An 11857-nucleotide genomic window follows, 5' to 3' on the forward strand; every position below is an offset into this window, starting at 1 on the left:
TTTCAAAAATAACAACATTACTAATGAGAAAATGAGCGAAAGAATATAGTATTCATATATGATATCGCAGCCCACCGGAAGCGGCTTATGACATAAATAAAATGGTAAGGAGATAAGCGACTTTAAGAAACAGGAGAAGACGTTAAATGACAAAAAAATAGAAGCTATGGAGAGTACTATATAATAGAAGCCCAATTTAGTCGGGCGGACCCCGTAGCTAGATAGATGCTCTCATATATATATATATATATATATATATATATATATATATATATATATATATATATATATATGAATGGACCGATTTGAATAAATTATGACATGGCACGCAAGATACAAGTAGTGATATAATAAAGAGACGAAACAAATCACGGGAAATGATTCACAATACACCAAATATACAAAACAATGATGGAAAAGAAGTGGAGTACCGTTTGCGGCAATGATAGGAAGGAGCGCGTCATAAAGTCAACAAAGCAACAAGATAAAAAATAATACCAATAACGCTACTAAAAGACATTGTGTTCCAGGAAATAATAAATTTCTTAACAAGTATCTATTTACTGTGTTCACTTGACAGTGGGAAATTATATTTTTGATTTTACAACTAATAGAATGAGAAGAAGGCTTGTTTATATATAACACAATATATGGATGTATCAAATGTTAGATCTACTGTTTTTATATGAACAAGTTGCTAATGATACTTCTCACTAAACGTAAAGACTCCATGTGGGTTTTCAAAAGTGGGGTGATTTTCAATTAACTAATATGTGTGTGAGGTTAACTATTGTGTGGGAGGTACGCATGTTGCAGTGAAAACCTTAGATATATATCCAGCAAACCTCTAAAAAAATGTTTAAATCACAAATGTTTCTATGACTCCGGTTTACTTTAATACATACAACATATTAAAAAACATAGAATCCTTTGGCCAAATTACTACCTCAATTATAGGAATATTTGGCTAAGCGCTGACATGAAATGGTCACCTGATCATAAAAGTAATCTAAATATTACTCTACCGAAGGAATGAGGGATAGTTCGAAAACATTTTAAGTATACTAGATATTCGGACTTTATTAAAGAATAAGAAAGATAGATATTACTTATGTTTCAACAACGACTGACTTGCAACAGGAAACAGAACACCTTCCTGAGCTATTTCATAAATGCCTAATAATAAACAGCTATCACAACATTCTAGACATATACGGACCATCAAGCTCGTATCCGAGCTTACGATAATAATTTCGAGTGCCCACGCCGGAAATTACAGCGATCTTCTTTGAGCAATGTTCCTCTCTGGCGATACGTTCGGCTTCCTCCATGAGCAGAGTTCCAAAGCCCTGATGCTGGAATTTCGATGGGTCTCTCGAGTGGACAGGCACCACACTTCCATAGACGTGAAGCTCTCGCACAATCGAGCATTGCTGACCCAATAACTCTGGTCGATAAGTCTGTTCAGGCGTGCACTTTCGCAGTCGAAGAAGCCCTATGAGTATGTCCTGTTGAGGATCCTCGTAAGCAAGGAAAGTCTCCCAGCCCCCGTTAGCGACGTAGTCTCGACGAACGAGTTCGATATGATACGGCACAACCTTATGATGAATCTCCTGTATGCCGACTTCACGCGTGCGAATATCGCGACACACAAGACCAAGATCTTTCATGCGGGCTAACGCCAGTTCTCGTAAGTTGCCGTTTTCCACACCTGAACTAACCAGAGGCATAGGTATATCCCGCTGCACTCGATAGATCCGCACCCAAGGAGGAACCAGCGAGAAAATCTTGGCAATAAGATCAACTAGCAGTGCTGGTGGGTAGCTTTTATAACGGCCAGTCTTCCATAGCTCGTAAAGACCGGTGCCACGGATGACAAGCGTAGGATAGATCTTTAATCCGTCCATTCGGAAACTGGGATTCTTAAACAGTTCAACAAATTGTAAAACGTCTCTTTCAAAGTCCACGTTGGGCAGATCCGGCATCATATGTGTCACTACTTTGAAGCCACAATCCTTAGCAATGTGAAATGTCTCACAGACGGCTTGCACGGTGTGACCCCGATTTGTATCTCTCGCAACATCTTCATAAACGCTCTGCACTCCAATTTCCAACCGCGTACAGCCATATCGGAGCATGTCGGTGAGGTGGCGTTGAAGGCAATAATCTGGGCGTGTTTCGATAGTTATACCAATACATTTTGTCTTTGATCGCTCCGAATACTTGACAGCTTCATCAACGTTTGCGCTTGTATGTCCTGACAAAGCATCATGAAGATTGCGTATAAAGTAATCCCGGTAGCTTTCCGGTAGCGACATGAATGTTCCCCCCATGACAATAAACTCAATTTTGTCGACGTCATGGCCTAACTGTTTTAACTGCTCAACCCGATGTCTCGTCTGTAGAAAGGGGTCGTATCGAGCTCGGATCGCTCGCATTGACGTGGGCTCGTAGCCGGTGTAAGACTGTGTCGAATATTCGAAGTCCGAGTCAGGACCTCCGGGACAATATACACAAATGTTGCCCGTATAATTAATGTGTGGGCACCGATGTGGTTTGCACATAACCGCTACTACAGCAATACCGCTTGCTGTTCGAACAGGTTTAGCTTTGAGTTTTGGAAGAAGAATTTGCTTAAACTGTGGCGGTATTGCGGCAATGATGTCTACTAACTTCGGTTGCGATTTCAAACCGTACCGCGCTGAGACGTCATATTTTACCCGGTTCAAATTAACGTCGCGCTTATCGTTATGCGCCTGAACTAATTCTTGAATGATTTCCGATATCACAATCATCTTCATTTCCTGAGCAGAGAGCGGTGTCTTTACCTCTCCGCGTCGAGTCCGACCCATTGCAACTGTTTCAGCCTGCCGTCACATTCACTAAAACACTGCTTTGTATATGATTGAACACTTAGCAGCGTGAAAACAGTATTCAGATACATAAAATATATTCTCGGTTCAAACCTCGTGGACAGCGCTCAATCCTTGATAGAAACGTGTTTTGATATAAACAGATGAGACAACCATATTTACAAACAAGGCAGACGATACCTCTTTGATAGGGCTGTGTATATATATATATATATATGTATATATTAACGGAAATTACTTCTAGGAAGTTTTCAACAATTTTGGACGTAAATTGTTTTGAAAGAAAATAAGATTATTAGTTGTCTGCAATCTGTTGGGCAGTTGCTTGCTAAACAATTTGACCTGACCTGCCTAGCTAAACTTCGATGGTTCAGATAAGGCGCGCGAACAACCTTGAGAACTGTTTCTGCCGGCTCTTAAGGCGTCGGATCATCAGCTGCATAACATGCTAGGTGTGTAAATAAAAGCTTATGAAAGTGTAACAACGGAATTCAATGTAGCCAGTGACGGTGAAGTCGCAGCTGATGCAGTGAAGTGGAAGATGATTTTAATGACCTCAAGATTTCAAACTGAACTGACGTGTAGCCCTAGTGTATCATAGGGGCGTCGCTACTCGATAGATTAGTCTCCAACCTGCTGATCCGGACCCCAGCCAACATATCTTCCTGTAATTATGGCTGTTGGTGCATTTCCGTTGGCTAAGCTCGGCGCACTTTTTCTGAAACAGCTGTCAAAGCCACTGGCAAACAAACTTAAGATTCGGGCAAAAAATTCGCCTTTCTTTCGACGTTGGGTATGCATGCCTCCGGCTCAATTTTATCACTGGTGTGAGGTCAAAATCAAAGTGCGAATACTCAATCTCGGTAAGCCGTCCGCTGTTAAGCCACTTAACGAACGTGAAGCCATCGACCTTGGCGCTGAACTATTAGGTGAAGCTATAATATTCGCCGTTGCTGCCGGTACAATTACGGCGGAATACCTGCGACAATCACGTAATGAGCGCGCCAAAGAAGAGACGAAAGAGGACAGATATCACAGGTAGGATTTTGTAGCTATACAAAAATATTTTTTGGCTATTACGTCTGGTGTTACTGCCTCAGTTAAGCATTGCTTCAGAGGCCATTTTTTTTTTGAGGGAATACGGTGTGGTCACCTAGCGTAGTACCGCGAGGTCAGGTAGTAGGTACGTTACCTTAGGATTATCGCAGGTATAGCTCATGGAGCTGCCGAGCAGTGAACGGTGCTCTGCGAAACAAGTTTGGTATCAAACAAAGCATAGTATCAATCGATGTTGACATGACCGTGGTTTCTATGATCGTGATCGATTTTTAATTTAAATTTTTATAAAATTTTATAAAAATAAAAAAAAGTTTAAAATTAGACACTAGTTAAGTGCATGTTTTTCCTCTCGAGAGCACATGTCATTTAGTTAACTGACTTTCTTTTTCTGTGGATCAGTGAAAAAAAACACTTAGCCCCGTTATTCGTCGCCAGCTTTGATGCTAGACAGTTTAAAATTATTATAAACAATTCAACTTTTTTTTTTGTCAGTCAGAACTGGAAGGAACAACACTTCAAGGGCAGCCACTTTAGCATTGCGCATAACGCTTTGTAGGCCAGGTTCTCCAAGTGTCAAATGTTACCTATTGGCGACACAACTTAAGTAATTTTGTGCATGTATTCGCTTTTTCAGATTAACACACGAGCTCGAGGAACTGCAGTTATTGGTAGCTCGACAGGAGGTCGAGATTCGTCACCTTAGTCGGTTGGTGGGAACTCCTGTGCGCCAGATCGTGCCCGTTGTCGAACCTAACCCGGCTGCCAGGAAGGAAGGCAGCACCTATGTTTCCTTAGATCAGGCGGTAGAGAATGCGAAAGCAGCCATGGGTAAGGAAATTTCGTGTGTCGAAGACGCTAAACCTTCCACCTCTACTGCAGCTGGTTCTTGCAGAGTTTCATTCCACGAACAGGGTACGGATCCGGGCAAGACAAAGGGGACGACCCAGTTTCCTGTTAATTCGAAAAAGTGACATACGCCTCAGTTAGGCCATTCTTTAACACAGGCTACCATATTCATAAATTTATTTATTTATATATCTAAATTATAAATTGCAAAATGATGGAAGTTGTGCCTGTCATCTCATTAGTTTATGAAGAGCACTTTTACTAAAGTAGTAGTTCCATGGGTGCATCAAGCAAACTACTACCCATTGTAAAATTACAAAAAAAAGATGAGTAGCCAACAGTTTTGCCGGATCTTCACACATGCATGCAGATCATATGCGATATTGAGCAAATCATAAATGCAGGAGGGTTTTCATTTAGCGCAATTATCAAAAGAAAATCCAAACTGAAATGAAACAGTGTGAGTGTCTATTATTTTTCAAATTTTCGTAATATTCCTAATGACTGTCTCTCATTGAAAAAGGTCACTCCTACTAGTAGTGCTTATCGTTCTCACAGCAAAATAACAAAGGGAGGTGGTCTGAATTGAAAAGTCTTCATGCACAACTGTAACACAAAACTGAGCTATGTTTTGTTAAAACCTTGGCACAGAAACATCAAAGTGATAAAGACATAGGCGAGCGTGCATTTAAACGAGCAGTAAATTTCGTCGCGTGAGCGTCTACTATTCCTTGATAAACATTTAAATCTCATTCCAGCTGCACACACGTTACCTTGATGTAAGTTTTTTTTTTTTATATTCATTGTTAATTAACAATTTTTAAAGTAGATTGAAGTTGATAAGAGGCACGGATTCCTTGGTCAAGTGTTAAAACTTTTCCTCATCACGCTAATGATGGCGTGGTGAACTTCGCCACGTGCTTTATAATTATGGGTGGAGTAAAAAGGACAGTAAAAGTGAGTCTTATTGGAGACCCTTAGCGACACGAGTAGGTTTGCGTATCATTGAAAGTCAACTAGTCGCTAGGTAGCAAAGATACTACTGTGTATAGTAATAAGCTCATGCTAATAAATATTTGTAGTAAAAGAAGTATGCCTCTTATTTTTCATAACAGCTCAAAAAGATCAAAGGACGTTTTGCGTTAAATCGTTTGAAACATCTTCTTTAGTGCGGAATGTTATCAGCAGCGCTTTTTGTGATGCATGTGTTAGATACTTATTGCGTAGTAATATAATAATTGCGTAATAATAATAATTGCGTAGACGTAGATAATTATTGCGGTTTTGGGTACGCAAGGTTCTTCATTTGCCTTCGAACAACAATAACGTCAATATATACTTGGCAAGTTGAAATTTGCAATCTTGTTCAAATGGACAATCAATGACGAATTCAATCTGCTTTAATTGTAGTGTGCAGATGGCCTCATTATTCTTGTTAGCATTCTGTTCTCGATGGCATTGCGGCGATACATTCTTCATTATCCGACAGAATATCACAAATAGAAATTCATCTAGCAAAAACCAATTCGAAATAGCATCTAATGGCGAGCGCAAAGGTTTAGACTTGTAAACCCTGAGCCCCTTGATTCGGTCCTATCTAGCCGAGGTTCAGAGACGCTTTTGGAAGTTCTTAATAATAAATGTCGACAGTGACATGTGATCAGCTTGAAGATCACTCAGAACCGATCCTCCTAACACCACATGTACTATTCCCCTGCTGAGAGGTCTAAGCTATTACAAGTAAAAATCCAACCAAAATGAAGGCCTTTTAGCTTCCTTTGATACAAGCTACATCCAGAGCTCGGTTATTTATTCCGCGTATGTCATGTAGGGTGCACTTTTGATTTAAATTACGTACAAATGTGTCAAGATTCACTTGGCCGGTACGTCGCTGTTTGATTAGGAGTTCTCACCGTAGCTTCGTCCTACATCGGAGGCAGCTACGCATGAAATTAATGAAGATAACACCGTTTTCAGGCCTGGGTGGTTGTCAGACCCGGAGTGCGTGACGTAGTCGACCGGAATGCTCGGTAACGATGGATAGCTGCAATGTTGACGCAATAGCTAAAGAAAATATGAGCTACAACTCCTCATTCACGAGAAGATTGGACGCACGTAGGTAGTGTCGCCAACGTTCTGGCGTGATTTTATGAAATTGATAAAAGCGTAGCCAGGTTGGAGGAATGAAAAAGATCACAATGAATAGTCATTATAGTAGAATTGAGCTGTGAATATGAGCGCTGAAGATTGGCGTCCACGGGATTTGCCTGTTTTTGCCGATTTGCGTAATCGCCGCAAAAGAATAGATTGATTTGAAAGCTTGGCGGGTTTCTTCTACTAGGCGGATCTTCTTAACGACGAAAAATATTGAAACAATTCGCAAGTCAGTTCACAGTAGATCTCTATTAGTTCAATGATCCAATATAGGCGTTGACATTACTTAGTTCGAGTTGAGTAATTTCTAGCTAATACAGAAGATTCCAGTAAAGCAAGTATAGTCGATTGTTACTGAAACAGTTTCAAAATGTAATTAATATGTTTTCTATGATAAAAGAAATGGTCTCGTTTTGAAATTAATGTAAAGCGGCTTTTTATTTTATCTTGATTCTGTCAGGCTTTTTATTTCCTTAGTATTTTCCACTGTAGACAGTGACAGCTTCGAGAGATGAGCATTAACGATGTCGACTTTTGTCTTGTTAAGTTATGCCCCGGAGTAGTTTTGAGTAATTTTAACAACTTATGGCTATGAACAGACTCGCCTGAGAAAAACTTACGATTTCATCCCATGCTATTTTTAACAAAGGGCAATAATAGAGTTGACCTCGTGTGGTCTAACAAGCAAAGCAATTAGGCTTTGCGTAGATTTCCGTAAGTTCTGCTCTTGTCTGTTCTGTAAGCTTCTTTGCACGTATGTAGGCTTCGCATACTCGTATAGGAATAAATACATTCAGTATCTCATTCAAATAATTTTTCTTTATTCATATTAAGCCCATGAGGGGGCAAGGCACGATGCCAATAATTCTAATGGCCAGGCTTCTAGCAGTTTATAGGGAGGAATGCGCGTACCAAAGGCGTAGCAATTTAAGTCAATATTGCTAGGTAGAAAAAAGCTTAAGCTATGGTTCACATGACTATGCTTTGTTTCTAGGATGAAATTGACATTTCTAATATGTTGTGAATTTATTTTATTACCCAGTAGTGCTTCTTCGCAAGTATAATTTTACTAATTCTGTTAAACTTATTTGAGATATAGAAATTATAGAATGCGCACAGAACTACAACTTCCACAACCTTCATCGACATAAGAAATTTACCATTTGTATGAAGCCTACATGTAAAATCTTTAGCTTTATTCATTACGTCGATTCGTAAGCTCAAGGCACGACAAACTGAAGATGAGAAATAAAGTTATTGTACGGCTCGATTTTCGTATAACACTGCTGACTTTGCGTATTTTACAAAACGTATTTAAAGAGAAAAATTGTATAGGAATATTTTTTAAACATGCATTGCCTTTTTGGTAATCAACTGGGTCAAGTTTATACAAAGCCAACGACGTTGTCCTTATAAAACTAATCTCTTTTACACAATTTGCCTTTCTACCAGCATATTTAATGGCTATTATTTTATTTTTTAAACTACTGCAACAATAGAATAATACGACTGAGGCAAAAATATCACATATCATCTATACTATTATATGCTATATATAACATGTCGGTTTTTATAAGTTGCTTTTAGGCCTATATTTAAGCAAAAGCATATATTAAAACATGATTTTTTGCAGCGTCATTCTTTGAAGCTTCGTTTATCTCGGGTACAGGCTTCAACTTAGGCCCCAGCAGCTCACGAACCCGTGTCAAATGCTTTCTTTGCAATTGTAGTCTTGTACCTTTTTGGTAGCACAAGCGAACAAGTCGACGCTCCCATATCGAGGCTTGTTCATCCTACCCTTAATTGTGGCCCACATAAGTTAACCCAGATCAAATCTGAGCTTACCGGCAATTAAATGTATTCATTCAAAAACGCACAGTGTCTTAGGCATTCCGCATTAACCAATCAGTTAACCAAAGCTAGAAAACCTTTCATTTGAAGACTTCCTGAAAACATCTTAGTTATCCACAGTCGCGCAAATTTGATGATGAAGCTCGTTAGTAACGAATTTGCTTTTTCAACGGTCTTTCGCTAGGATACTAGGGACAGAATGTGGATTTACTTAAAAATTGGCCTCATCCACAATAGGCGTATACTCTGGATTTTGAACACGCAAAGGATTAATTCCGGGTTGACTTTTTCATTGAGAATAAACGTTTTTTATAAATAAAGAAAGAAAAATACATAAAAAAATAAACTCAAGATCGGCTACTAGGAAGACAACTGAGGAGTAAACGCGATCGAGTCGGCCCGAAGGTTTTGTTGGTCTCAAAAAGCATGTGTATGATTTTCATGACATGTGATGCGCACCTGAAATCTTTATTAGCTATCAATAGTATACTGTCATGAAATCTCATTGGTAATGACCTGATCGAAACAGAAGGATCGTCCAAAAGGACGAACATTTATGCGCGCCCTGTTTTTTGCCTATCGTGAATTTTTTTGTTTAGCTATATGGAACCTGTTTCTGCTTCTTTCGTAGCTACATATAAATTTGAACAACTCTATAGATTCAGAGTAACTAAAAAGCTTATTATATCGATGAGGCGTCACTGCATGTGGAAAAGCAGCTTCTCTCAGCTTTTCACATTATATTTTTTCACGAGGGCCTACAATTAGGTTGACTTCTTCCCTTCAGAAAGTCTACTACTGAGTGATTTAAACCGTTTTGATCTTTCCATTCTGTCAGATGTACTTGAAAATTATAATGTATTTTGTGTTTTTTTTTTTTGTTTTACAAGGACCTTGGACTGGAACTAGCTAGATTTATTTCGAAAAAAATACTAATCTGATTAGATCCCAATCAAGATTTATTCATTTAGTGATTAGTTATTATGTGCTAAATGAGTGCCATCATGCTAAATAAGTGTTAGTTAAACGTGCATTTTGTTTCTCCTGTATGTATGATCTAGAACCCACTTCCTCTCAAGCCCTGGGAGTTTTTTGTTTAATGCACTACCTATAAAGCTGGGTTTGATTCAGCTTGCATCATTTGAATTGATGGGATGCGTGTCAAGACTGGCAGCCAGTACGCCTTCAGTGCATAGTAATCTTGACCGATACTCTAGTTGAATAGAATGGATTTTGGTTATATTCTGGTAAACACGAGTCTTACGAATCCGTTTCAAAAATCTCTTTATCATTCATAAAGTAATGCGATGGCAACACATTTAGATACTGGCAAATGAAAATGTGTTAACAACATGTCTTCATCTTGGAAGTACGTAGGGCCAGGTATAATTTAGTTCGGATCATTGCTTGCAAAGTAAGGCTTGACTGAGCAAAATTAAAACTGCATGATGTTTAAGAAGAAAATTTTGCAGAATGTAATTTCATTTTAGGGGCACCTTTTGCTTGAAAATGTTCATCATCATTCATCAAAAAGCATCAATGGTCTGAACGATTTTTGCAGAACTGATTTTAATCTTGTTTGAGAATAACACGGTGAATTTATATGAAACATAAATTATTGATTAAAAAATGCGTATTTATTAAAACCTATGTTGGTATCTATATAAGTTTATATAGAGATAAGTTACCCCGTTTTGCAAGTAGATTATGGATAATTAGACGATTCTACGTGCATTTCGATTTTTTTGCAAAGATTTATCCGCAGGCTCATTAACGAATCTTGCAAGCGCTTAACTGTAACGTCCTATCGGTGAACTAAATCGACGTTACCTTTGACATAGTTTGTTTAATAAATGTAGTCTTCATTTATTTAACGGTGTACTACACGCTTGCATGTACCTGCCACTGCTTTGGTTGGACCTAATATTCTATGGAATAGTCATGAAAAAAAATTTGTTTGAAACCAGTCTTTTTACCTAGTTCTTACATCTGTTTATAAACCGAATTTTATAGGTGGAATGCTAGCACAGGTTATCAAATGCTGTGTAACATGAACTACATTGGAAAGCAGTGGGTTATATAACTTCATAAGAGGCAGTTGTGCCTTTATACAGACCATCAACATGGACAAGACCTGGCGTTGTACATTAAAAAACGCTAATTGCATGTGCAATTTTTTTAATAGCGTCTCAATCTAGGCAGATTTTGAAACTAGGATTAGGCCTAGATTTAGAGAGAAGTTGTGATTTAAGATTTAGTATGTGAACGTGTTGTTGTATTGCTGCATGTGCCTTTCTTGGTTATCAGTATAAATGAATTTATATTGGATTTCAAACGTGGATAAAAGCTATGATGAAGGTTTTCTATTGGTGAAAAAACTTTTAATAAAATACTACATCAAAAAGTTCGGCCTATATCAAGAATATGTTACTGCCTATTCGACAACTAAGAAACATCGAAATATAGAGTTACTTTATGTCTGTATTCTTTTTTGGCTCGATAAACACACCAAACATTGGCCATAAAATTACGGTAGATTTGTGCAAGCTGAAATTTTAGATCTGAAGTTAGAGCTAGAAATTGGAAAGCATGGTCCGCATCACACCGCCAGCGCTTCCTGTTTTAAGGATGGTCTGTGCTTGAAAGCGTACACACAATCATTTATAGAACGTAATTTCTGTGAACAACTCATATTCATACGGTTCTGCTGCAACGGAGATTTTGTAGGTCCAACAGTACACAAATCACGAACGAAATTGGACGAAATTGGCACAACGGATCGTCCCACACAATGCTGAACTTGATATCGAAATGAAAACTTAAATTGCTACTTCAAAGTTGAAAGATGGTCATCAGCCGAATCAGTTAAGTAAAGAGCAAAATGCACTCTCAAAAGTAGTAACAAAGCTACCTTTAAAGTCGATGAAATCAGATAATAGTAAAATAGAACCGTGGCAAAAAAAAAATAAGACCGTTACACGAGCGATGCTCTACCTTCAAAAGACAAGTATTTTTCGAGAAAACTCATATCTGCACAATGTATTGAAAACGATGAAAAACCAAAGAACTAGCAG

The 11857-nt window shown here is 38.4% G+C and overlaps 2 protein-coding genes across 4 annotated transcripts; one reads left to right on the top strand and one right to left on the bottom strand.

The window, feature by feature from the left end:
* Positions 1-1049: 1049 nt before the first annotated feature.
* On the bottom strand, positions 1050-3002 carry Elp3 (elongator complex protein 3). The gene has a single exon (XM_022803731.2). It carries the CDS (start codon positions 2850-2852, stop codon positions 1194-1196), a length of 1659 nt encoding a protein of 552 aa, XP_022659466.1. The 5' UTR covers positions 2853-3002; the 3' UTR covers positions 1050-1193.
* Positions 3003-3174: 172 nt separating this feature from the next.
* LOC111249631 (optic atrophy 3 protein homolog) lies at positions 3175-7355 on the top strand. Of its 3 annotated transcripts, none has more exons than XM_022803735.2 (3): positions 3175-3911; positions 4567-4844; positions 6756-7355. In XM_022803735.2, exons 1-3 carry the CDS (start codon positions 3547-3549, stop codon positions 6785-6787), a joined length of 675 nt encoding a protein of 224 aa, XP_022659470.1. In that variant the 5' UTR covers positions 3175-3546; the 3' UTR covers positions 6788-7355. The 3 variants fall into 3 exon arrangements, with proteins under 3 accessions (XP_022659470.1, XP_022659471.1, XP_022659469.1); XM_022803736.2 differs by having other exon boundaries at positions 4567-4760; XM_022803734.2 differs by lacking the exon at positions 6756-7355 and having other exon boundaries at positions 4567-5868.
* Positions 7356-11857: the final 4502 nt, after the last annotated feature.

Source organism: Varroa destructor, unplaced genomic scaffold (genome assembly GCF_002443255.2).
Source record: "Varroa destructor unplaced genomic scaffold, Vdes_3.0 BEIS01000004.1, whole genome shotgun sequence".
NCBI classification, from domain to species: Eukaryota; Metazoa; Arthropoda; class Arachnida; order Mesostigmata; family Varroidae; genus Varroa; species Varroa destructor.